This window comes from Amblyraja radiata, chromosome 38 (assembly GCF_010909765.2).
Source record: "Amblyraja radiata isolate CabotCenter1 chromosome 38, sAmbRad1.1.pri, whole genome shotgun sequence".
NCBI classification, from domain to species: Eukaryota; Metazoa; Chordata; class Chondrichthyes; order Rajiformes; family Rajidae; genus Amblyraja; species Amblyraja radiata.
The window spans coordinates 14,862,696-14,890,247 of NC_045993.1; the positions used below are offsets into that span (position 1 = coordinate 14,862,696).

General features: G+C 49.4%; 1 protein-coding gene and 1 long non-coding RNA gene across 2 annotated transcripts in view; one reads left to right on the forward strand and one right to left on the reverse strand.

The window, feature by feature from the left end:
• LOC116966846 (alpha-2-macroglobulin-like) overlaps positions 1-27,552 on the reverse strand; it is a 111,449-nt gene that overhangs the window by 43,615 nt on the left and 40,282 nt on the right. Inside the window, exons 11-19 of the mRNA XM_033013186.1 lie at positions 24,455-24,600; positions 24,059-24,208; positions 23,461-23,610; positions 22,796-22,877; positions 22,001-22,127; positions 21,249-21,474; positions 12,694-12,817; positions 11,086-11,207; positions 5,172-5,223 (exon numbers count right to left, since the gene is read on the reverse strand). Coding sequence (XP_032869077.1) covers positions 5,172-5,223; positions 11,086-11,207; positions 12,694-12,817; positions 21,249-21,474; positions 22,001-22,127; positions 22,796-22,877; positions 23,461-23,610; positions 24,059-24,208; positions 24,455-24,600 — 1,179 coding nt within the window. The remainder of the gene's footprint in view (positions 1-5,171; positions 5,224-11,085; positions 11,208-12,693; positions 12,818-21,248; positions 21,475-22,000; positions 22,128-22,795; positions 22,878-23,460; positions 23,611-24,058; positions 24,209-24,454; positions 24,601-27,552) is intronic.
• Positions 831-27,402, forward strand: LOC116966857. The gene is made up of 3 exons (XR_004410081.1): positions 831-1,053; positions 8,753-8,756; positions 27,378-27,402. It is a non-coding gene; the product is annotated as an uncharacterized LOC116966857 (long non-coding RNA).

Genomic DNA, 27,552 nt, shown 5'->3' on the forward strand with positions numbered 1-27,552 from the left:
TGGACAAGGTGCAGAGGTAGAGACTGGAGAGTAGGGAAACAGGCCCTTCGGCCCAACCCATCTATGCTGACCAACATGCCCCATCTTTCAAAGATGTCGGATGAGGAGCGGCAGCAGGTGAAGGAGAGTGGGGATTTGCCAAGAGGTAAGCTCTTGGGAGTTTTACAGTGCTTCTCTTTCAGTAGTGGTAATGGTTGTTTTAAAAACCAGACGGGACCGGCTGCGGCAAATACCTTACAAGGAGGTTGGAACAGGAGCGGCAGCAGGTGAAGGAGAGTGGGGATTGGCTGAGGAATCTAATTTGTAAATTGGTAACTTGGTGAATTAGGCAATTTATCAGTTAATATAAGCAAGATTGCTCTAGGGAAGCGGCAAGTCGGGGAGCGGCCTGTCGAGAGAAGTGCCTTGAGAGAAAAGTGTGAGTCTTTGGCTCGAGAGTCTTCCCTCTACAAGGCACTTCCCTTGAAAGGACGCGAGTGTGAGTGTCTTTGGCTCAAAAAGTGCGAGTCTTTGGCTCAAGAGTCTTCGGTGAGGAGGCTGAGGAGAGGAGGCTGAGGAGAGGAGGCTGAGGAGAGGAGACTATGTCAAAAGTTGGAGATACAAAACGCAGGGAAGGCATGACGGGTAAGCCAATTCAGTGTAAGGTTTGCAGGATGTGGGAAGTCAGGAGACACTGATGGTGCTTCTGGAAACTACACCTGCAGGAATTGCGGAAATAAAGTGGAAAAGCTTGAGGCTCAGTTGGAAATTGGCAAGTATGATGTTGTGGGAATTACAGAGACATGGCCACAAGATGGCCAGGGCTGGGAACTGAATATTCCAGATATACCTCCTATCGAAAAGACAATAGAAAAGAGAATAGTGGGCAGAGGAAGTGGAGTAGCTCTGTTGGTGATGAATGAAATTCAGTCCCTTGCAAGGGGTGACATTGAAACAGGAGATATGGAGTCAGCATGGATAGAACTAAGGAATTGTAAGGGTAAAAATTCCCTAATTGGACTTATCTACAGGTCCCCAAACAGTAGCCTGGATATAGGGTGCAAGTTGAATCAAGTTGGCATGTTGTAAAGGTAATGCTACGGTTGATATAGGAGATTTCAACATGCAGGTAGACTGGGAAAATCAGGTTGGTACTGAACCCCAAGAAAGGGAGTTTGTGGAGTGCCTCCGTGATGGATTCTTACAGCATCTTGTATTGGAGCCTACCAGGGAGAAGGCAATTCTGGATTTAGTGTTGTGTAATGAATTGGATTTGATAAGGGAACTTGAGGTTAAGGAGCCATTAGGAGGCAGTGACCATAATATGGTAAGTTTTAATCTACAATTTGAGAGGGAGAAGGGTAAATCGGAGGTGTCAGTGTTACAGTTGAATAAAGGGGACTATGGGGCCATGAGGGAGGAGCTGGCCAAAGTTGACTGGAAAGATACCCTAGCAGGGATGACAGTGGGACAACAATGGCAGGTATTTCTGGGAATAATACAGAAGGTGCAGGATCAGTTCATTCCAAAGAGGAAGAAAGATTCCATGGGGAGTAAGGGTGGCTGACAAGGGAAGTCAGGGACACTATAAAAATAAAAGAGAAGCAGTATAACATAGTAAAGAGGAGCGGGAGGCCAGAGAATTGGGTAACTTTTAAAGAGCAACAGAAGATAACTAAAAAGGCAATACAGGAAGAAAAGATGAGGTACGAAGGTAAGCTAGCCAAGAATATAAAGGAGGTTAGTAAAAGCTTCTTTAGATATTTGAAGAGGAAAATATTAGTTAAGACCAAAGTTGGACCCTTGAAGATTGAAAAAGGCGAATTTATTATGGAGAACAAGGAAATAGCAGACGAGTTGAACAGGTACTTTGGATCCGTCTTCACTAAGGAGGACACACACAATCTCCCCGATGTACTAGTGGCCAGAGGATCTAGGAGGAACTGAAGGAAATGCACATTAGGCAGAAAATGGTGTTGGGTAGACTGATGGGACAGAAGACTGAGAAATCCCCAGGGCCTGTTGGTCTGCATCTTAAGGTACTTAAGGAAGTGGCTCTAGAAATCATGGACGCATTGGTGATCATTTTCCAATGTTCTATAGATTCAGGATCAGTTCCTGGGGATTGGAGGATAGCTAATGTTATCCCACTTTTTAAGAAAGGCTGCAGAGAGAAAACAGGTAGATAAAAACATAGAAAACATAGACAATAGGTGCAGGAGTAGGCCATTCGGCCCTTCGAGCCTGCACCGCCATTCAATATGATCATGGCTGATCATCCAACTCAGTATCCTGTACCTGCCTTCTCTCCATACCCCCTGATACCTTTAGCCACAAGGGCCACATTTAACTCCCTCTTAAATATAGCCAATCAACTGGCCTCAACTACCTTCTGTGGCAGAGAATTCCAGAGATTCACCACTCTCTGTGTGAAAAATGTTTTTCTCATCTCGGTCCGAAAAGATTTCCCCCTTATCCTTAAACTGTGACCCCTTGTTCTGGACTTCCCCAACATCGCGAACAATCTTCCTGCATCTAGCCTGTCCAACCCCTTAAGAATTTTGTAAGTTTCTATAAGATCCCCCCTCAGTCTTCTAAATTCTAGCGAGTACAAGCCGAGTCTATCCAGTCTTTCTTCATATGAAAGTCCTGACATCCCAGGAATCAGTCTGGTGAACCTTCTCTGTACTCCCTCTATGGCAAGAATGTCTTTCCTCAGGTTAGGAGACCAAAACTGTACGCAATACTCCAGGTGAGGTCTCACCAAGACCCTGTACAACTGCAGTAGAACCTCCTTGCTCCTATACTCAAATCCTTTTGCTATGAATGCTAACATACCTAGCAAAAGGATTTGAGTATAGGAGCAGGGACGTTCTAGACAGATAAACCGGTTAGCCTGACATTGGCAGTGGGGAAGATGCTGGAGTCAATTATAAAAGATGAAATAACGGCACATTTGGATAGCAGTAGCAGGATCGGTCCAAGTCAGCATGGATTCACGAAGGGGAAATCATGCTTGTTCAAGAAGGAACTGCAGATGCTGGTAAATCGAAGGTAGACAAAAGTGCTGGAGAAACTCAGCGGGACTGAAGACTGATAAATCCCCAGGGCCTGATAGTCTGCACCCCAGGGTACTTAAGGAGAAAACGGGGAATTAAAGACCAGTTAACCTGACATCGGTGGTGGGGAAGATGCTGGAGTCAATTATAAATGATGAGATAGCCGCACATTTGGATAGCAGTAACAGGATCGGTCCGAGTCAGCATGGATTTATGAAGGGGAAATCATGCTTGACTAATCTTCTGGAATTTTTTGAGGATGTAACTAGGAAACTAGACAAGGGAGAGCCAGTGGATGTAGTCTACCTGGACTTTAAGAAAGCATTTGATAAGGTCCCACATAGGAAATTAGTGGGCAAAATTAGAGAACATGACATTGGGGGTAGAGTGCTGACATGGATAGAAAATTGGTTGGCAGACAGGAAACAAAGAGTAGGGATTAACGGGTCCCTTTCAGAATGGCAGGCAGTGACTAATGGAGTACCGCAAGGCTCGATGCTGGGTCCGCAGCTATTTACAATGTACAATAATGATCTAGATGAAGGTATTAAAACTAACATTAGCAAATTTGCAGATGGCACAAAGCTGTGTGGCAGTGTGAACTGTGAGAAGGATGCTATGAGGATTCAGGCTGACTTGAACAGGTTGGGTGAGTGGGCAGATGCATGTATGGATAAATGTGAGGTTATCCACTTTGGTGGCAAAAACAGGAAGGAAGATTATTATCTAAATGGTGTCAAGTTGTGAAAAGGGCAAGTACAATGGGATCTGGGGGTCCTTGTTCATCAGTCAATGAAAGTAAGCAAGCAGGCAGTGAAGAAAGCAAAAGCTTTCATAACAAGAGGAGTTGAGTTTAGGAGCAAAGAGGTCCTTTTGCAGTTATACAGGGTGAGACCACATCTGGAGTACTGTGTGTAGTTTTGGTCTCCAAATTTGAGGAAAGACATTCTTGCTATTGAGGAAGTGCAGCATAGGTTCACTAGGTTAATTCCTGGGATGGGACTATCATATGTTGATAGAATGGAGCAGCTGGGCTTACAGTATATTCACTGGAATTTAGAAGGATGAGAGGGTATCTTATTGAAACATAAGATTATTAAGGGTTTGGACACGCTAGAGGCAGGAAACATGTTCCCGATGTTGGGGGAGTCCAGAACCAGGGGCCACAGATTAAGAATAAGGGGTAAGAACGGTTAGAACGGAGATGAGGGAAAACTTTTTCACACAGAGTGGTGTGAGTCTGTGGAATTCTTTGCCTCAGAATGCGGCGGAGGCTGGTTCTCTGGATGCTTTCAAGAGAGTTACATAGGGCTCTTAAAGATAACGGAGTCAGGGGATATGGGGAGAAGGCAGGAACAGGGTATGATTGTGGATGGTCAGCCATGATCACATTGATGGCTCGAAGGTCCGAGTGGCCTACTCCTGCACCTATTATTTATTATCTACCACCTATCCACGTTTGCCCATATCCTTCAAAACCTACCCTATCCAGGCACCTGTTCAGGTGCCTTTTAAATGCTGTTACAGCCCTTGCCTCACCTACCTCCCCTGGCGGCTCATTCCATACACACACCACCCTCTATGAAAACGTTGCCTCTCAGGTCCCTATTAAATTTATCCCCTCTCACCTTAAACCTATAGAAAAGCACAAAGTACTGGAGTAACTCAGTGGGTCAGGCAGCATCTGTGGAGGAAAGTGGGTACAGGTTATGTTTTAGCTTCAGACTTGAAACAATGTCTATCCATTCCCTACACAGATGCTGCCTGACCCGCTGAGTTACTCCAGCACTTTGTATTTTACTCAGGATTCCAGCATTTGCAGTTCTTTGCACCTTGACCTTAAACCTTTACTCTGCCCCTGTCTATAGGCGCTGTTGGGTTCCTGCGATTATCTCCGATCTCTTTGTGAAGTTTATCAAACCCCCCGTGAGGGATGAAGTTGACACAGCGAGGGAAGAGGTTCACATACGGACAATAGAAAGATGGAGGAAGGCTGAGGGAGCTAGGGGCAGAAGGGCAGAGACTGGTGTGGGTGTGGGTGAGGCAGCAATGAGCAGAGGGACCGCTCTCACGCACAGACCCAGAGCACAACCACACATACATAAAATGCCCGCACGAGCACTGGACACTTACCCGCCGGGCAGAGCAGCGAGCTGTGGGTCAACTCCGTCTCCGAGCCTTCCGGCTATGGAGAGAGGGAGGCAGAGGTGGTGAGGGGAGGGGGAGAGGGAGAGGTGGAGAGGTGGAGAGGGGAGGGGGAGAGGGGTGAGGGGAGGGGGAGAGGGAGAGGTGGAGAGGGGAGGGGGAGAGGTGGTGAGGGGGGGAGAGGGAGAGGTGGAGAGGGGGAGAGGTGGTGAGGGGAGGGGGAGAGGTGGTGAGGGGAGGGGGAGAGGTGGTGAGGGGAGGGGGAGAGGGAGAGGTGGAGAGGTGGTGAGGGGAGGGGGAGAGGGAGAGGTGGAGAGGGGAGGGGGAGAGGTGGTGAGGGGAGAGGGGAGGGGGAGAGGTGGTGAGGGGAGGGGGAGAGGTGGTGAGGGGAGGGGGAGAGGGGTGAGGGTGAGAAAGTTTAAAGAATTAAAAGTTACAAAATGGATTCAGCTGTAGATTTAGAAGCAAATAAATGAATGCTTTTACCTTTCTCCTATTACACTAGCAAGGCTAGCAGAAATGTTTTTGCCCTTCTTCCATAACACTAGCGAGATAACAGCACAAATACATGGAATGTTTATATCACAGAGAAAAACAATCAGGGGAATGTTCAGACTCTTGGCTGTACTCTATAAGATTATAATGCGCGTCAACTAGGTAAAAAAACAAATACTTGAGCTGCAGAAAAATAGCTTCTTTATCATAACCATATATGGGCTAACCTTTCCTCTCTCGGAAGAACCTGTCAATCTTAACAGGCAAGAGGCTGTACAATGCTCTGCAAGATAAAGAATTGCTCAATTGCTGATTATTGAGGTATAAATATATCTGATTTTACTTCGGAGTCACGTGAGACAGGCTGTTGGTGCGCTGCTTCCAACAGCTCGGACCTGAAGGTAAGTTTTTAACTTTTTCAGGTCTCTTTTTTACTGCAGGAAGCGTTCAGAGCTCCTGTTGATGGTCCGAGGTCGGAACCCCAGCGCCACCCGGCTCCCTTCTACAGGGACCGCCGAGGGAGGGGGGGGGGAATCCCGGCTGCGAATCGCGGGGATATCCGAAGCTGACCACAGAATCGCGGGGAAGCCCTTTCTCAGGGACCGCGGGGATACCCGAAGCCGACCACAGAATCGCGGGGCAACCCCGTTTACTCGCCGGCTCGGGTGAAGCCCCAAACCGAGGGAGCATTCAAAGGGGAAATCCCGGCTCCCGACACCACAAGGATCCCTGCTACAAAGTTTCATAGATGCTGCTGCACCCGCTGAATTTCGCCCGCATTTTAGGTCCCAACTACAAGGGCCGTGGGGAATGCCGACCGCAGGAAGAAGCCTGGCTGCGGGGACCACGGAACCTCAGAAGCCAGCAGGTAACCTGCCTTCCAGGACCAGGGGAAGACCGCGGGTAACCCGGTCTCCGAAACCGCGGGGAAGACCGCTGGTACCCGACTTCGGAGACCGCGGGAAGACCGCAGGAACCCGACTTTGGAGGCCACGGGAAGTCTGCAGGAACCCGACCTTGGAGACCACAGGAAGACCTCAGGAACCCGACTTTGGAGGCCATGGGAAAACCACAGGTAACCCGACTTCAGAGACCACGGGAAACCATGGATAATCCGACCAGAGACCACGGGAAACCCAGCTTCAGGGACTGTGGGAAGTCCACAAATAACCCAGCTTCAAGGACCGTGGGAAGATTGGGGATAACCCAGCCTCGTGGACCGTGGGAAAACCGCGGATAACCTAGTTCCAGGGACCGCGGGAAGACTACGGATAACCCAGTTTCAGTAACCGCGGGAAGACTGCGGATAACCCACCTTCAGGGACCGTGGGAAGACTGTGGATAACCAAGCCACAGGGACCTTGCGAAGAACACGGGTAGAACCGTGCTTGGGGGAAACAGCTGCGGGAACCGTGCAAAAGCTGCGGGTAGATCCGTGCGTGGGGGAAACCTAAGCCACGGGGACCGTGTGGAAGACACGGCTAGGACCGCAGAAGAGCGAGTAGCCGGCGGCGAATTCAGACTCCGGCTGCCCGAGGAGGGTAAGAGCTAAAACAGGAGACTGAAAGGCCTAGACTGAAGTCAGGCCAGGAGGGCCCCTCCGATATGGGTTCGTCCTCAGACGTTTTACCCATCCTAATTGGCCAGGGAGGGCCATATCAGCGCAGGTCTCCTCTAGAGCCCGTGGCAGCACCCTTTTCAGGGCTGCCTACAAAACTCCCTTCTGCAAAGGTGAGTGCGAGGGATCAGTTGGCAACTGATTCTGAATTCGAAGCATGTCCGAGGAACAGGTGCTGGCTGGGAGTTACCATGCACCTGGAAAGACATTGGGTCCTAATACACCAGCAGCCCAACGACCCAAGGATGGAAATCGAACCCACATCGGGGGCCTTTTGGGCTTACCATAAAACCACCGGTAGCCATGACGGTAGGTGGGTCTGGTTCTTTCCGAGACGTGGGGTTGTGGACCATTTACAAGAAGGTTGGAAGAGATAGTTTATACTGCACAGTACAAGCGAGACAGTCTAGGAATATGGCTGGAGTTGCCTCTTTAGGCAGGCTCGCTATTATGACAAATGAGGCCTGTTTATTATCAACAATCCCATATCGCATGTGCAGTATAGACATTGAAACTTCGTGACTATTAATTCCCATGGGGTCAGCTTCATTCACAGGGCACTGGAAATATCTGAAATTTAACTGGATGGGGCAATGATACAGTTAAAACATGGCAAAATAGGCTAACTTCAGTTCCCAGGTTATTTACAAAAATGAGTGCTTCGGCTGCTCAGAGTTTTAAAAATATTGTTAAGAACTATCTGGATTAAACGCTGTATTTTGCTAAGTTAGCCACAAAACCCATTTGATAAATTGGGTTCTCATCTGTCCAGATAAATTTAAGTTGATACCAACTGAATTTATTGATGATTGGGATTACCTTTAATTCTATTTAATCGTCTGGGACTCCGCCCTGAGGTAAGGGATTGGAATTAATTGAAGCCCGTAACAAAACTGATCAAGCAGCCTTCTGTTCATCAAGTATAATTGGCTTACAGCTGTGCTATTTAGGCCTTTGCACAATCAGAACTATACAGCATGCAAAAGAAGTAAGCACTCAAGTACCATCTCTATGCTATTCCACTAAATCAGTAAATCTTTAATTAAATTACATACTGATGCAATTGTTCAGGATGAGAAATTGTTCATGCCATCTAGTTACAGATGTGGATGGGAGAGTTACCAATTCCTCAGTTACATGGTATCAACTACCTATAGACACTGGGTGCATTCTGGGGATTAATGGTTTATGCGAATATGCCTAATCTGCATGCTCTAGTCCAAGTTGATACACTTCCGTGGTGGTAAATGTTATTTACATGGGTGCAAACAAGTCAAAATATCCGGTGATAGTTTACCCAAACCTCATTACGGTACACAATATGGGTGTTGGATCACAAAGTATTAAAATACATTGTGAACATTAAAGATCAAGAAACTTGCATCCAGGCTCAATCAACAGTGGAAAATATGTGGCATATCGGTAGCGTTCGTTACATTCTAGCTACACTAAAGAGGAATGTTCTTTTATGTTTTCCTCCATTCTGCCTCAACAGACGGGTTTGCAAAATTCAGCAAGTTCCCGCCTCAGGCATTTTTATAGTGCCTGCCGGGCTTAACCAGCTATGGTTCCCACTGATGTGGGGAATGATAGAACCATATATGGTTATTTCTAGACACAAGTATTGGTCTAGCCGTGACGCGGGAAACCGCCCTCAGCATGATATAATCAATTCATTGACTTACAGAGACTGAGAAGACCGTTCCTGCGGCTGGGGTTGTTAAACCAACCATGAACGTGCTCGCTGCAGATCGCAGGGATAGCACCAAAACCCCCCCCAAAAAAACACAAAAAAAACAATATTTCCTCATAAGGAGATGGAAGGTATTTGTTTTATGATTATATTACATAATTTGGCACGGATGACGGACGTCTTGTAGTTCAGGTTCATATTAGGGCTTGACAAATCATGATGTCTAAAGTGCCATCTACCATACCTAAAGTGCTTCATCATACTGGCTGGGAGGAGAAGAATCCACTCTTGGGGGGTCACCCTCTGAGTTCTAGATTATGAAGGATATCTGCAACTCGAAAACTCCCAGGCCTAGGGACGCAGAGATATGGGGTGTTAACATTGTGCTACGTTGCTTCGCTGAAGGGCTCCAGCTACATCCCTGTCCTTGGGCTAACTCACTTATAAGTGGTTATGCTCATAGCGCTGCATGCAGCACAACGGGTCCAGTCATTACATAAACGTTGACTGGATAGGATGATTATATCTGCAGGCTAAATAACACTTATGTTATGACTTAGTCAAGCAGTATAGACCAGGGGCACCAGATCTCAAACTAGATGTTCACATATCCCATGAACCTTCGATTGTGTATGGTCACACATCTACACCAGAATGTTAGATCACTAGAGCCTAGAGACTCTGAACTAGCAATATTGTTAGTTACATCTAGCCTCAAAAGAAGGTATCACTACAGACCATCTTCAGGTGGTTATGGGTCTGGCTTATACAGGAGTAAAATACTGACATTTCAAGTCACTCCACCAAGGCTGCAACAACCTCAGCAGCAGGGTTATGGAAGTTAGCGGGACCACATCCTAGCGGTTGCAGGATGGTCAATCTAGCAATTTTCCACACATTTAGTACTAACCCATTGCCAGATCGGGGGTATTTACGAAGTCTATGTTAAGTTCTGTTCATAGTTCCTCCCGGGTGAGGGAGGTTACTATTGTCATTATTCATGTCTGAATACGATAACATACTTCCTCCCCTGGTCAACTAAGGCAGTGAGTGAAGCATGGACTCGTTCCACGGCATGAAATCACAGATCTTTAAAATCTTCACGTAGTCACTCACGTGACTCCGAAGTAAAATAGTAAGATTAAACAAGAACTTACCAGTTTGAAGTTTGATCTTTATTTTACAAGGAGTTACGATGAGGGATTACGTGCCCTCCACGCCCACCCTCTATCATAAAGGTCAACTGGTGTTCTAGTTCTTCTTATCTTACTATGTTTATTTCATCTACTATTGTCTGTGACTTCACACCGCTGCTTTGAAGAATGTCGCGCATGCGTGCTGGCGGGATCTTCACGTAATCCCTCGACGCAACTCCTCATAAAATAAAGATCAAACTTCAAACTGGCAAGTTCTCATTTAATCTTACTATTAAACATTACCTCTGTGTGTGGGGATAGAGTGACTCAGAATAGTCTATATTTTGCATACTGTAAGAGTAACTGCCCTACCCGCCTGGTGAAATATATTTTAATGCTTTATCACTCATTTTAGTGTTATTATCTGTTCAAAGTAAAAACAAACCTTTACAAGGGGACGGTGAGAGGTAGTGAGGGGAACGGGAGAGGTGGTGAGGGGACAGGGGGTGAGGGGAGAGTGGTGGCCAGTTCATTGGCTATATTCAAGAGGGAGTTAGATGTGGCCCTTGTGGCTAAAGGGATCAGGGGGTATGGAGAGAAGGCAGGTACAGGATACTGAGTTGGATGCAGGCTCGAAGGGCCGAATGGCCTACTCCTGCACCTATTTTCTATGTTTCTATGAGTGGGAGAGGGGTGAGGGGAGTGGGGGGTGAGGGGAGTGGGGGTGAGGGGAGAGTAAGAGATGGTGAGGGGAGAGGCGGTTAGTGGAGGGGTAGTGGGGTGAAGGGAGGTGGAGACGTAGTGGAGTGCAGATGGGTTAAGGGGTCCTGGGGTGGTAGGGGTACAGGTGGGGGGGAAGTGGTAGATGGGGCGAGGGGAATGTGGAGGGGGAGGGGTACGGTTTGTGGTGAGGCTGTAGAGGGGGGGGGAGGGCGTGGGGAGTGGGGGGGCGGCACTGACCTGGATGAGCAGTGGTCTGCGTACTATGTCCACGGCTCCTCTCTCGGGCACGGACACCACCTCGTTCCCGCACAGAGTGGCGGACAGCACGGACTCAGCGGCCACCGTCACGTTCACCTCCCCTACAACACAGCGGCAGAGTGAGGGTGGGGCAGGGCAGCACGGTAGCAACAGAGACCCCCATTCCATCCTGACTACGGGTGCTGTCTGTACACAGTTCGTACGTTCTCCCTGTGACCACGTGGGGTTTCTCCGGGTGCTCCCTTCCCTCCCAAACTCCAAAGACGTGCAGGGTTGTGGGTGAATTGGCTTTGGTTGTAAATTGTCCATGGTGTGTAGGGTCGTGCAAGATGTATCTATATGCACTGAATCTCTAAACTAAACTGCAGGGAGAGGGTGAGAGAAAGGGAGGGGAGGGGAGGGGGGGGGGTGACAGAGAGGGAGTCTGTAAAATGGAGGGTAGGGAGAGAGAATGAAAAGAGAGAGAGAGGAAGGGGGATAGAGGATAGAAGGGGAGAGGGTAAGAGCAAGAGAGAAGCAGGAGAGATGGTGAGAATGAGGTGGAGAAATGGGGAGAGAAACTCAGGTGGAGAGAGAGGAGGATGACAGATGAAAGAGGGGGAGAAAAGGAGAGGGGGTGAGACAGGCAGGGAGGCAGGGGGAGAAGGAACAGAGAGAGAGAGAGTTAGGGAGAAAGAGAGCGTGCGAGGGAGAGTCTGGGAGGGAAAAGGAGATGGGAAGGGAGAAGGAGAAGGAGACAGAGAGGGAGAGAGAGAGAGAGGGAGAGAGAGCAGATGGAGAGTGTGCGAGGGAGAGAGATGGAGATGCAAAGAGTGAGAGGAAGAGAGTGATGTAGAGAGGCAGAGAGCAAGGGAGAACAGTCAGGGGGGAGAATGTGCTGAGAGGGATGGGTGACAGAAGTGAAGAAAGGGATGGGGGAGAGTGAGTAGGGATGGTGAGAGAGGGAGAGAGGATGAGAGGGGGAGAGGGGGAGAGACAGAGAGAGTGGTGAGAGAGAGGTGGGAGAGGAATGGGGAAAGCAAGAACAGCCAGCCACACACAGCGGCACATTGGTGCAGCTGTAGAGTTGCTGCAACACAGCGCCAGAGACTCAGATTCAATTCTGACTATTGGCTTTAGTAAAATTGTATATTGTCCCCAGTGTGTAGGTTAGTGCTAGTGTACAGGGCATACTGGTCGATGCGGACTCGATGGGCTGAAGGGCCTGTTTCCACACAGTATCTCTAAACTAAACTAATATTCACGTCCACGGCAAATCGCGGAGTGAAGGAACGGAAAAGAGACGGCTGTAAAATGAAATTAAACGGGGATGGGGGCAGGGACCTGGGGCGCCCTCCCCACCCCCCCCCCACCCCCCCCCTCCCTCACTCCCTCTCCAGTGCCCCCTTCCCTCACTGCCCCAGGGGTGGGGACAGGGACCTGGGACAGATCCAGCCACTCCCTCCCTCACCCCCCCCCTCACGTGCCCCCTTCCCCCACTGCCCCAGGGGTGGGGACAGGGACCTGGGATAGATCCAGCCACTCCCTCCCTTCCCTCGCTGCCCCAGGGGTGGGGCAGAGGCAGGTGTGACCCGGTCACTAACTCACCCAGCCCAGTGGCTGAAAGCTTCCAGCTGACAGTGACGCTGTCTGTAGATAAGACACACACTTGAACTTGGCTGTCTGACGACTTCAGCTCAAAGCCCTGGGCTTCCTGCAACGTGACCTTGACCTTGAGATGGGGTGAAAGGGTGAACGGGTCAGTGTGTGGCCGACTGGGTTCACAGAGAGGTCACTGGTCCCTGTGCTCACACTTCAGCAGATCTGCATCGGGAGATTCACATATCGGCACTGAAACAGGCCCGTCGGCCCATCGTTCATGCTGACCACGGTGCCTTGGATAAGTGAAGCCCACCTGCCCGCATTTGGCCCATATTCCTCTACACCCCCCCTGTCCATGTACCCGTCCAAGTGTCTTTTAAATGCTGTTATGCGACCTGCATCAACTACCTCCTCTGGCAGCTCGTTCCAGATACCACTCACGCTGGGTCTGAAAATGTTGCCCCTCAGGTTCCTATTAAATCATCCCCATAACACCTTAAACTTATGTCCCCTGGTTCTTGATTCCCCTACTCTGGGTATTCACCTTATCTATTCCCCTCGTGATTGAATAACCTCTATAAGATATCCCCTCATCGTCCTGCACTCCAGTGAATAAAGTCCAAGCCTGCTCAACCTCTCCCTATAGTTCATGCCCTCAAGTGCTGGCAACATCCTCAGAAATCGCTGCACTCTTTCCAGCTGAATGGCATCTTTTGTGTAGCAGAGTGATCAAAGTTACACACAGTACTGTCTTGTAAAGCTGTACCAGGACGTCCCCACCTCTGTACTCAATCTCTGACTAATGAACGCCAGTGTGTCCAAAACATTCTGCACCATCCTGGTGGTGAGCTCACATTAATGAACACAGAACATAAACAGTGCAGCCCAGGAACTAGCTCTCCCTCTGGCCCACAGTGTCTGTGTCAAGATAAACTCATCTTATCTACCCAAACATGATCCATATCCTCCATTCTCTGCAAATCCATGTGCCTCGTAAACACCACTATCGTATCTGTACCACCACCACCATGGCAGCATGGTCTAGGCCCCCACCACTCTCTGTAAACTACTTGCTCCTCTCACCTTACAACTATGCATCTAGTCTTTGACATTTCCATCCTGGGAAAAAGGTCCTAACTGCCGACCATATCTACGTCTCTCATAATTTTATATATTTCTATCAGGTCTCCCCCCAGCCTCTGGCGTTCCAGTCAAAACAATCCAAGGCTGTCCACCCTCTTCTTAATAGCCTCTAATCTAGGCAGTGTTATAGTAAAACAAAGACACAAAGTGCTAGAGTAACTCAGTAGGTCAGGCAGCATCTCTGGACAGAAGGAATGGGTGACGTTTCAGGTCATAGAAACATAGAAAATAGGTGCAGGAGTAGGCCATTCGGCCCTTCGAGCCTGCACTGCCATTCAATATGATCATGGCTGATCATCCAACTCAGTATCCTGTACCTGCCTTCTCTCCATACCCCCTGATCCCTTTAGCCACAAGGGCTACATCTAACTCCCTCTTAAATATAGAAACATAGAAATATAGAAATTAGGTGCAGGAGTAGGCCATTCGGCCCTTTGAGCCTGCACCGCCATTCAATATGATCATGGCTGATCATCCAACTCAGTATCCCGTACCTGCCTTCTCTCCATACCCTCTGATCCCCTTAGCCACAAGGGCCACATCTAACTCCCTCTTAAATATAGCCAATGAACTGGCCTCGACTACCCTCTGTGGCAGAGAGTTCCAGAGATTCACCACTCTGTGTGAAAAAAGTTCTTCTCATCTCGGTTTTAAAGGATTTCCCCCTTATCCTTAAGCTGTGACCCCTTGTCCTGGACTTCCCCAACATCGGGAGCAATCTTCCTGCATCTAGCCTGTCCAACCTCTTAAGAATTTTATAAGTTTCTATCTCAATCTCCTAAATTCTAGAGAGTATAAACCAAGTCTATCCAGTCTTTCTTCATAAGACAGTCCTGACATCCCAGGAATCAGTCTGGTGAACCTTCTCTGCACTCCCTCTATGGCAATAATGTCCTTCCTCAGATTTGAAGACCAAAACTGTACGCAATACTCCAGGTGTGGTCTCACCAAGACCCTGTACAACTGCAGTAGAACCTCCCTGCTCCTATACTCAAATCCTTTTGCTATGAAAGCTAACATACCATTCGCTTTCTTCACTGCCTGCTGCACCTGCATGCCTACTTTCAATGACTGGTGTACCATGACACCCAGGTCTCGCTGCATCTCGCCTTTTCCTAGTCGGCCACCATTTAGATAATAGTCTGCTTTCCTGTTTTTGTCACCAAAATGGATAACCTCACATTTATCCACATTATACTGCATCTGCCAAACATTTGCCCACTCACCCAGCCTATCCAAGTCACCTTGCAGTCTCCTAGCATCCTCCTCACAGCTAACACTGCCCCCCAGCTTAGTGTCATCCGCAAACTTGGAGATATTGCCTTCAATTCCCTCATCCAGATCATTAATATATATTGTAAATAGCTGGGGTCCCAGCACTGAGCCTTGCGGTACCCCACTAGTCACTGCCTGCCATTGTGAAAAGGACCCGTTTACTCCTACTCTTTGCTTCCTGTTTGCCAGCCAGTTCTCTATCCACATCAATACTGAACCCCCAATGCCGTGTGCTTTAAGTTTGTATACTAATCTCTTATGTGGGACCTTGTCGAAAGCCTTCTGGAAGTCCAGATACACCACATCCACTGGTTCTCCCCTATCCACGCTACTAGTTACATCCTCGAAAAATTCTATAAGATTCGTCAGACATGATTTACCTTTTGTAAATCCATGCTGACTTTGTCCAATGATTTCACCACTTTCCAAATGTGCTGCTATCCCATCTTTAATAACTGACTCTAGTAGTTTCCCCACTACCGATGTTAGACTAACTGGTCTGTAATTCCCCGTTTTCTCTCTCCCTCCCTTCTTAAAAAGTGGGGTTACGTTTGCTACCCGCCAATCCTCAGGAACTACTCCAGAATCTAAAGAGTTTTGAAAGATTATTACTAATGCATCCACTATTTCTGGAGCTACTTCCTTAAGTACTCTGGGATGCAGCCTATCTGGCCCTGGGGATTTATCGGCCTTTAATCCATTCAATTTACCCAACGCCACTTCCCGGCTAACCTGGATTTCACTCAATTCCTCCAACTCCTTTGACCCGCGGTCCCCTGCTATTTCCGGCAGATTATTTATGTCTTCCTTAGTGAAGACGGGACCAAAGTAGTTATTCAATTGGTCCGCCATATCCTTGTTCCCCATGATCAACTCACCTGTTTCTGACTGCAAGGGACCTACATTTGTTTTAACTAATCTCTTTCTTTTCACATATTTATAAAAACTTTTGCAGTCAGTTTTTATGTTCCCTGCCAGTTTTCTTTCATAATCTATTTTTCCTTTCCTAATTAAGCCCTTTGTCCTCCTCTGCTGGTCTCTGAATTTCTCCCAGTGCTGCTTTTTCTGGCTAATTTGTACGCATCATCCTTCGCTTTGATACTATCCCTGATTTCCCTTGTTATCCACGGATGTACTACCTTCCCTGATTTATTCATTTGCCAAACTGGGATGAACAATTTTTGTAGTTCATCCATGCAGTCTTTAAATGTCTTCCATTGCATATCCACCGTCAACCCTTTTAGAATTAATTGCCAGTCAATCTTGGCCAATTCACGTCTCATACCCTCAAAGTTACCTTTCTTTAAGTTCAGAACCATTGTTTCTGAATTAACAATGTCACTCTCCATCCTAATGAAGAACTCAACCATATTATGGTCACTCTTGCCCAAGGGGGCACGTACAACAAGACTGCTAACTAACCCTTCCTCATTACTCAATACCCAGTCTAAAATAGCCTGCTCACTCGTTGGTTCCTCTACATGTTGATTTAGATAACTATCCCGCATACATTCCAAGAAATCCTCTTCCTCAGCACCCCTGCCAATTTGATTCACCCAATCTATATGTAGATTGAAGTCACCTATTATAACGGTTTTGCCTTTGTCACACGCATTCCTAATTTCCTGTTTGATACCATCTCCAACTTCACTACTAATGTTAGGTGGCCTGTACACAACACCCACCAGCGTTTTCTGCCCCTTAGTGTTTCGCAGCTCTACCCATACCGATTCCACATCCTCCAAACTAATGTCCTTCCTTTCCATTGCGTTAATCTCCTCTCTAATCAGCAACGCTACCCCACCTCCTTTTCCTTTCTCTCTATCCCTCCTGAATATTGAATATCCCTGGATGTTCAGCTCCCAGCCTTGGTCACCCTGGAGCCATGTCTCCGTGATCCCAACTATATCATAGTCATTAATAGCTATCTGCACATTCAACTCATCCACCTTATTACGAATGCTCCTTGCATTGAGACACAAAGCCTTCAGGCTTGTTTTTACAACACTCTTACCCCTTATACAATTATGTTGAAAAGTGGACCTTTTTGATTTTTGCCCTGGTTTTGTCTGCCAATGAACTGGCCTCAACTACCTTCTGTGGCAGAGAATTCCAGAGATTCACCACTCTCTGTGTGAAAAATGTTTTTCTCACCTCGGTCCTAAAAGATTTCCCCCTTATCCTTAAACTGTGACCCCTTGTTCTGGACTTCCCCAACATCGCGAACAATCTTCCTGCATCTAGCCTGTCCAACCCCTTAAGAATTTTGTAAGTTTCTATAAGATCCCCCCTCAATCTTCTAAATTCTAGCGAGTACAAGCCGAGTCTATCCAGTCTTTCTTCACATGAAAGTCCTGACATCCCAGAAATCAGTCTGGTGAACCTTCTCTGTACTCCCTCTACGGCAAGAATGTCTTTCCTCAGATTAGGAAACCAAAACTGTACGCAATACTCCAGGTGTGGTCTCACCAAGACCCTGTACAACTGCAGCAGAACCTCTCTGCTCCTATACTCAAATCCTTTTGCTATGAATGCTAACATACCATTCGCTTTCTTCATTGCCTGCTGCGCCTGCATGCCTACTTTCAATGACTGGTGTACCATGACACCCAGGTCTCGTTGCAACTCCCCTTTTCCTAATCGGCCACCATTCAGATAAGAGTCTACTTTCCTGTTTTTGCCACCAAAGTGGATAACCTCACATTTATCCACATTATACTGCATCTGCCATGCATTTGCCCACTCACCCAGCCTATCCAAGTCACCTTGCAGCCTCCTAGCATCCTCCTCACAGCTAACACTGCCCCCCAGATTCGTGTCATCCACAAACTTGGAGATGTTGCACGCAATTCCCACGTTCAAATCATTAATATATATTGTAAATAGCTGGGGTCCCAGCACTGAGCCTTGTGGTACCCCACTAGTCACTGCCTGCCATTGTGAAAAGGACTCGTTTCTCCTACTCTTTGCTTCCTGTCTGCCAGCCAGTTTTCTATCCACATCAATACTAAACCCCCAATACCGTGTGCTTTAAGTTTGTATACTAATCTCTTATGTGGGACCTTGTCGAAAGCCTTCGGAAAGTCCAGATATAACACATCCACTGGTTCCCTTATCCACTCTACTAGTTACATCCTCGAAAAATTCTATAAGATTCGTCAGACATGATTTACCTTTCGTAAATCCATGCTGACTTTGTCCAATGATTTCACCACTTTCCAAATGTGCTGCTATCCCATCTTTAATAACTGACTCTAGCAGTTTCCCCACTACCGATGTTGGATTAATTGGTCTGTGATTCCCCGTTTTCTCTCTCCATCACTTTTTAAAAAGTGGGGTTACATTAGATACCCTCCAATCCTCAGGAACTACTCCAGAATCTAAAGAGTTTTGAAAAATTATCACTAATGCATCCACTATTTCTGGGGCAACTTCCTTAAGTACTCTGGGATGCACTCTATCTGGCCTTGAGGATTTATCGACCTTTAATCCATTCAATTTACCTAACACCACTTCCCGGCTAACCTGGATTTCACTCAGTTCCTCCATCTTATTTAACCCCCGGTCCCCTGCTATTTCCGGCAGATTATTTATGTCTTCCTTAGTGAAGACAGAACCAAAGTAGTTATTCAATTGTTCTGCCATATCCTTGTTCCCCATGATCAATTCACCTGTTTCTGACTGCAAGGGACCTACATTTGTTTTAACTAATCTTTTTCTCTTCGCATATCTATAAAAACCTTTGCAGTCAGTTTTTATGTTCCCTACCAGTTTTCTTTCATAATCTATTTTCCCTTTCCTAATTAAGCCCTTTATCCTCCTCTGCTGGACTCTGAATTTCTCCCAGTCCTTTGGTAGGCTGCTTTTACTGGCTAATTTGTATGCTTCATCTTTTGTTTTGATACTATCCCTGATTTCCCTTGTTATCCACTAATGCACTACCTTCCCTGATTTATTCTTTTGCCAAACTGGGATGAACAATTGTTGTAGTTCATCCATGCAGTCTTTAAATGCCTTCCATTGCATATCCACCATCAACCCTTTAAGAATCAATTGACAGTCTATCTTGGCCAATTCACGTCTCATACCGTCAAAGTTACCTTTCTTTAAGTTCAGAACCCTTGTTTCTGAATTAACTATGTCACTCTCCATCAATACCCAGTCTAGAATAGCCTGCTCTCTCGTTGGTTCCTCTACATGTTCGTTTAGAAAACTAACCCACATACATTCCAAGAAATCCTCTTCCTCAGCACCCCTGCCAATTTGATTCACCCAATCTTTATGTAGATTGAAGTCACCCATTATAACTGTTTTACCTTTGTTGCACACATTTCTAATTTCCTGTTTGATGCCATCCCCAACTCCACTACTACTGTTAGGTGGCCTGTACACAACTCCCACTAGTGTTTTCTGTCCCTTCGTGTTTCGCAGCTCTACCCATATCGATTCCACATCCTCCAAGCTAATGTCCTTCCTTTCTATTGTGTTAATCTCCTCTCTAACCAGCAACGCTACCCCACCTCCTTTTCATTTCTGTCTATCCCTCCTGAATATTGAATATCCCTGGATGTTCAGCTCCCAGCCTTGGTCACCCTGGAGCCATGTCTCCGTGATCCCAACTATATCATAGTCATTAATAGCTACCTGCACATTCAACTCATCCACCTTATTACGAATGCTCCTTGCATTGAGACACAAAGCCTTCAGGCTTGTTTTTACGACACCCTTACCCCTTATACAATTATGTTGAAAAGTGGCCCTTTTTGATTTTTGCCCTGGATTTGTCTGCCTGCCACATTTCACCTTGCTACCTATTGCTTCTACCCTCATTTTACACCCCTCTGTCTCTCGGCTCACACATTTAAGAAACCCTTTCCCTTTAACTCCATCCTCGACTATCCTATTTGACACCCCACCCCCCTTATTCAGGTCGAGACTCTTCTTCAGATTAAGGTAAACCTCAGCTGCTGGAAAACCACCACACCAAAGCTTCCACATCCTTCCACAGTTTAAGGATAAGGGGGAAATCTTTTCGGACCGAGATGAGAAAAACATTTTTCACACAGTGGTGAATCTCTGGAATTCTCTGCCACAGAAGGTAGTTGAGGCCAGTTCATTGGCTATATTTAAGAGGGAATTAGATGTGGCCCTTGTGGCTAAAGGGATCAGGGGTTATGGAGAGAAGGCAGGTACAGGATACTGAGTTGGATGATCAGCCATGATCATATTGAAGGCTCGAAGGGCCAGAATGGCCTACTCCTGCACCCACTTTCTATGTTTCTATGTTTCCTGTAATGGATGACCCTGCACACTATACTCCAAATGCGGCCTGACCAAAGTCCTATAGAGCTGCATCCTGACTTTCTGACACTTATACTCAATGCCCCAAGCAATGAAGGCATTACACCTTCTTTACATTTAATCTACTTGCCATCATCTACCAGTGAGATTGTTTTCAGAGGAGCGCTGCACCTGTACTCCTCAATCGCTCTGCTCTACAACACTCCCCAGGGCCCAACGTTCACTGTGAATGTCTGACCTTGATTTGACTTCCCGTACACGCATCATAGAGCTCTAAAGTGAAAGGGGCAAAGTTAAAAGGAGATGTGTAGGGTCAGTTGTAACACAGAGAGTGGTGGGTGTCGGGAACACGCTGCCAGGGATGTTTGTGGGCAGATACGATGGTGGCATGAAAGAAGCTATTCGACTGGCTCATGGATAAGCTGTGAATGAAGGGATATGGATTACGTGCAGGCAGAGATTAGTTAAATGTGGCATCATGATGGGCATGGAAATTGTGGGCTGAAGGGCCTGTTCCTGTGCTGTACAGTGTCATATTCATACATATCCAAATGCCTTTTGCCCAGCTGATGAATATGCAATTCTCTGCAATACCATCTGTTTCAGTGTCAACTGATCATGTCTTATGCACATTCTCATCCACATCGGTGATATCAACTACTATCAGCAATGGGTCCAGCACCGATCTCTGAGTCGCACCACTAGTCACAGGCCTGGGCAAGGCGGTGAGGAGGGAATGCGGGAACGGTCAGGGCTGGCAATCTTGCCCTCCTCCCCAGGCCCATGGGTGCCTCCCCACCCGGGGGTGCCCCCCCCCCCCCCAACCCGTGGGTCCCCCTCACCATGAGGCTGTGGGCCAGGTAGTTGAAGAGCTTGGCCTTGAGGGTGAAGCCCTCGCTCCTGACCACAGCGTAGGGTAGGGCCAGTTCCAGGAAGAAGGGCTTGAAGGTGGTGAAGGAGGCGGTGGGCGAGAGGCCGAAGCCGGTCTCCCCGTTGCAGAACACGCTGCCCTTCCACTCCGTGATGGTGTCCGGGATCGTCAGCTCCACCGAGGCCCGGCCCTCTGGCCTGTAACACAGGGAAGACCCATCAACCCATCCTCTCCCTGCTGTCCCACCCGTACCAGCTCCTTCCCCCCCCCCCCCCCCCCCCCCGAAAACCACCCCTCCCTGTCTGTGGCCCCAACCCCAACCCCTCCCCATCTCAGTAAGCCCCCCCCCCCCACCAAAAAAAAACAACCCTCAACATCTGATCAGTCTGAAGAAGGGTTTCGGCCCGAAACGTTGCCTATTTCCTTCGCTCCTTAGATGCTGCTGCACCCGCTGAGTTTCTCCAGCAATTTTGTCTCCCCTCAACATCTGAAACCCTTCCCCCCTGAAAATCACCTCTCCCTGTTTGTAACCACCCTTCAGGCCCCCGCACCCCTCCCTGTCTGTACCTCCCCCCGAAAACCACCCCTCCTTGGCCGCAACCCACACCCCCCGCGTCCTTTCCCCATCTATGTACCCCCCACCCCGGCCCCTACAGTCATCATCCCAGGTGAGGTGAGGGAGGGGGTGAGGTCGGCAGACTGTGTGTGGTGCGATGAACCTACCCGACTGGAATCAGGTCCCAGCGCCAGGTCTCAGGGAAGTACTGGCGGACCTGGAGCTGCCTGGGCCCCGTGGACACTGAGGCAATTGGCATTGCTGAGTCGGTTTCCATTAGTGCCTCTGCCACAGCTGGTGGGAACAGGTCCGGTGAGCAGGGGGAGGGGTGAGGATGTTGGGGGTGAGGGTGCGGAGGGGTTAACGGCAGGGGATGAGGAGGGTGGTGAGGGTGATGGAGGGGGGGTGAGGGCGATGGAGGGGGTGTGAGGGCGATGGAGGGGGTGTGAGGGCGATGGAGGGGGTGTGACGGCGATGGAGGGGGGGGTGAGGGCGATGGAGGGGGTGTGAGGGCGATGGAGGGGGTGTGAGGGCGATGGAGGGGGTGTGAGGGCGATGGAGGGGGTGTGAGGGCGATGGAGGGGGTGTGAGGGCGATGGAGGAGGTGTGAGGGTGATGGGATGCGGCAAGAGTGAGGGGGGGTGAGGGTGAGAGGGGTGTGAGGGTGTTGTGGGTCACTGATGGTCCCCAGTCTGGGGGGGCTCACAGGACCACATGGGGTGGAAGGGGGTGGAGGGGGAATCAGGGAGTGTGACGTCAGGGTGTCCGGGGTGGGTGTGATGGCAGTGTCAGGGGCCGGGGCATGGGGGTCAGTGGAGGATTATCAAGGGACGGACCAGATGACTGAGGGATCAGTGGGGGTTCAGAGTGGGGTCAGCGGGGGGTCGGAGGTGACTGAGGGATCAGCGGGGTTCAGAGCAAGGTCAGAGGTGAGGGGTCAGTGGGGGGAGGTCACTGCTTACGGTGGTCCGCATATTGAAGATCGTACTCGCATTTGAGGGGCACCTGGTAGTCCAGGTCCGTGAAGACCTTCAGGCCCAGGCCCTGTGGAGAGGGCAGAGGTCAGAGGGCAGGGTCCACCCCAGTCACTGCCCCTCCTCCACCCTTGTCTCTCCTTCACCCCCCCACACCTACCTTAGCTCACGATCCCTCCCTCCATTGCACCCTCTCCACCTCCCGTCTCCCCTCACTCCCTCACCCTCTTACTTAATCCTCTCCCCTCTATCTCCCTCTCCCCCTAACCCTCCCTCTCCCCACTTTCACATCGCTACTACCCGCACCTCCTACCTCACTACCCCTATTTCTCTCCCCACTCCTTCCCTCCTTATACTGTATTAATCCTCATACTCCTCTCCTCACTTCCCTGCTTCCTCCCTCTCTCTCCCCATTCCTTCTCCCCTCACTCTCTCACCTTTACTTGTCTCGTCTCCCCCTCCCTTTCCCCGCCCTCTCCTTTTTCTCACTGCCACACCCATCTATCTATCGCCAGACTCTATCCCTCCATTCTCTCCTATCCCTCACCCCCGATCGCCCCCTCCCTCCCTCACTCCCATCGATCCCCTCCCACCTTCAACCCGTCGACCCCCTCCTCCTCCCCTGCCCGCTCCCCCCACTCCCTGGGTGGTACCTGTAGCAACTGAGCCACGTCAGTGACAGAGTTCTTGTCGTCCTGTGAGAGCAGTGAATCGTCAGGCTCAGGAACACAGTTGTCAGAGTCATAGTCACGCACTGAGTAGGGGTAGTCGTTCAGATCAGTGACCGGCAGCAAGGAGTAGACCTGTGGGGACAGGGGGAGTGACGGAGCGAGAGAGTGTGAGGGAGGAAGAGAGGGGAAAAGGAGTAAGAAATGGGAAGAGAGGGGAGAGGGAGGGAAAGAGGGGTGAGGGCGAGGGAGAGGGGAAAGAGGGTGTGCGGGTAGGGAGATGGTGGGAGTGAAATAAATTACAGCAAAGTTCAGGAGCAGATGGACACCCATTCCCCCCCCCCCCCCCCCCCCAATACCCACCTCTCACCCTCCCTCAGGTGTCCAATCCCTCCCGTGCTCACTCCATTCCTTCTTCCTCCCTCAGCCCTCCATATTTCCCCACCCCCTCCTCCTGTCTGCACGCCAGGGTGGGGCTGGGCCCCTCCATTCTGCACGCCAGGGTGGGGCTGGGACCCCGTCTGCACGCCAGGGTGGGGCTGGGCCCCTCCATTCTGCACCCCAGGGTGGGGCTGGGCCTTACACTTTGTGTCGTGAGCTCCCTCTCGGGTTTGAGGAGCAGCACACTGTGGTCGACGATGCGGAGACCGCAGAGGGAGCCTGGGGCGGCATCGACGTGCAGCGAGACCTGGCTGCCCGGCAACTCCTCCGGCACGGAGAAACTCAGCTGCACCTGCAACGGGAGAGAGTGCGGTGAGGCAGCGGTAGAGAGCGCGGTGAGGCAGCGGTAGAGAGCGCGGTGAGGCAGCGGTAGAGAGCGCGGTGAGGCAGATGGAGGGGGGGAAGTGGGAGGTAGAGGCGGAGTGGTGTGGGGGGGGGGGGGGGGGGGTGAAGTAAAGAGGCGGGAGGGGTGGTAGGGGAGTGGGCAGAAAGGAAGTTCCTCAGGGGAGTACATCCTTGACGGGGGGAGATTCCTCACCTTGTTGCGGAAGCACTTGTCCATGTGTATGTGTGTGGAGTGGGCCACCATCTCACCACTGGGCAGGGCGGTGAAGACCAGGAGCCGGGCAGTGGGAGCCAGGTGGGCGGGCAGGCGGAGTGGCAGCGTCAGCGCCCCCTGTGGGGCTGGAGGGGAGTCGTTACACAGTGTGATCCCACACATCCCCGTTACACAGTGTGATCCCGCACATCCCCGTTACACAGTGTGATCCCACACATCCCCGTTACACAGTGCGATCCCACACTGTACTGTTACCCTGTCCCACTTACGAAACCTGAACGGAAACCTTTGGAGACTTTGCGCCCCACCCAAGGTTTCCGTGCGGTTCCCGGCGGTTGCAGGTGGTTGCCGGAGGTTGCAGGTAGTGGAAGCAGGTACGGAGACTGACAAAAACCTCCGGGAACCTCCAGGAACCGCACGGAAACCTTGGGTGGGGCGCAAAGTCTCCAGAGGTTTCCGTTGAGGTTTCGTAAGTGGGACACACCGTCCCTTTGCACAGTGCCATCCCACCCACCTATTATACTATAGCAGGGGCCTCCAAACTTTTCAGCATGAGGGCCACATTGGTACATTTTTGCATAAAAAAATAAAGAAATTAAAGAAATAAAGAAAAGAGAGAGTACAGAGGAGATGTACTAGAATGTTGCCTGGGTTTCAGCAACTAAGTTACAGAGAAAGGTTGAACAAGTTAGGTCTTTATTCTTTGGAGCGCAGAAGGTTAAGGGGGGACTTGATAGAGGTCTTTAAAATGATGAGAGGGATAGACAGAGTTGACGTGGATAAGCTTTTCCCACTGAGAGTAGGGAAGATTCAACCAAGGGGACATGACTTGAGAATTAAGGGACAGAAGTTTAGGGGTAACATGAGGGGGAACTTCTTTACTCAGAGAGTGGTGGCTGTGTGGAATGAGCTTCCAGTGAAGGTGGTGGAGGCAGGTTCGTTTTTATCCTTTAAAAATAAATTGGATAGTTATATGGACGGGAAATCCTTGTACGAGTCGTGCTTGGGTTCTATCCCCGAACGCTACCTCCGCTACATTGACGACTGCATTGGTGCTACCTCCTGCACCCATGCAGAACTCACTGACTTCATACATTTCACCACTAATTTCCATCCAGCACTCAAATTCACCTAGACCATTTCTAACATCTCCTTAGACAAAAGTGCTGGAGAAACTCAGCGGGTGAGGCAGCATCTATGGAGCAAAGGAAATAGGCAACATTTCGGGCCGAACCCCTTCTTCAGACTGATGTAGGGTGGGGGGGCGGGAAGAAGAAAGGAAGAGGAGGAGCCAGAGGGCTGAGGGAGAGCTGAGAAGGGGAGGAGACAGCAATGGGTTACCGGAAATTGGAGAAGTCAATGTTCAAGCCGCTGGGGTGCAGACTACCCAAGCGGAATATGAGGTGTCGCTCCTCCAATTTCTGCTGCTGCTCACTCTGGCCATGGAGGAGGCCCAGGACAGAAAGGTTGGATTCCGAATGGGAGGGGGAATTGAAATGCTGGGCCAGAGGGAGATCAGGTTGGTTAACCGAGCGGAGGTGTTCGGCAAAACAATCGCCAAGCCTACGCTTGGTCTCACCGATGTAGGTCAGCTGACATCCAGAGCAGTGGATGCAAGGAGGTGCAGGTGAACCTCTTTCGCACCTGGAACTGCTTGGGTCCTTGAATGGAGTCGAGGGGGGAGGTAAAGCGACAAGTGTAGCATCTCCTGCGGTTGCAAGGGAAAGTGCCTGGGGAGGGGGTGGTGCGGGTGGGAAGGGAAGAATTGACCAGGGAGTTACGGAGGGAGCGGTCTTTGCGGAAAGCAGACGGGGAGCTGGGAAGATGTGGCGAGTGGTGGGGTCACGTTGGAGGTGGCGAAAATGACCGAGGACTATTTGTTGTATGTGACGGCTAGTGGGGTGGAAGTTGAGGACTAGGGTGACTCTGCCCTTGTTCGGAGTGGGGGGATGGGGAGAGAGAGCAGTGTTGCGGGGTATTGAAGAGACCCTGGTGAGAGCCTCATCTATTGTAGTGGAGGGGAACCCCTGTTCCCTGAAGAATGAGGACATTTCCGATGCCCTGGTGTGGAACACCTCATCCTGGGAGCAGATGCGGCGTAGACGGAGGACTTCTAGGGTGGTTATCTCTGGATTGCTTCCAGTACCACATGCTAGTGAGGACAGGAACAGGGAGATAAGGGATCTGAATGTGTGGCTGAGGGACTGGTGCAGGGAGCAAGGATTTAGATTTATAGACCAATGGGATCTCTTCTGGGGTAGGGGTGACCTGTACATAAGGGACGGGTTACACCTTAACTGGAGGGGGACTGACATTCTGGCAGGCAGGTTTGCTAGGGCTACACATGTGGGTTTAATCTAAATAGTGGGGGGGAAGGATTGACAAATTGGGAGTATAAAGATGGAGTTGAAGGGGAAGTGGTGACAGGAAAAATTACAATAGATTCTCGAATTAATGGGAAGGAAAGCTTGAGAATGGACAACAGAGTAAGGTCAGGGCCAATTGCGAGGGGGGAAGTGAATACGGAAGTCAAAGTACTTGAAAGTATATGAATGCGCGAAGTATAAAGAATAAAGTGGACGAGCTTGACGCTCAGTTAGAATCTGGCAAATATGATGTTGTGGGAATTACTGAGACATGGCTGCAAGAGGGCCAGGGTTGGGGACTGAATATTCAAGGGTATACCTCCTATTGAAAAGACAGACAGGTGGGCAGAGGGGGTTGGGTTGCCCTGTTGGTGAGAAATGAAATTCAGTCCCTTGAAAGGGGTGACATTGAAACAGGAGATGTGGAGTCAGTATGGATAGAACCACGGAATTGTAAGGGTAAAAATACCCTAATGGGACTAATCTACAGGCCCCCAAACAGTAGCCTGGACATAGGGCGCAAGTTGAATCAGGAGTTAAATTGGCATGTAGTAAATGTAATGCTGTGGTTGTTATGGGAGATTTCAACATGCAGGTAGACTGAGAAAATCAGGTTGGTACTGGACCCCAAGAAAGGGACTTTGTAGAGTGCCTCTGTGATGGATTCTTTGAACAGCTTGTATTGGAGCCTACCAAGTAGAAGGCAATTTT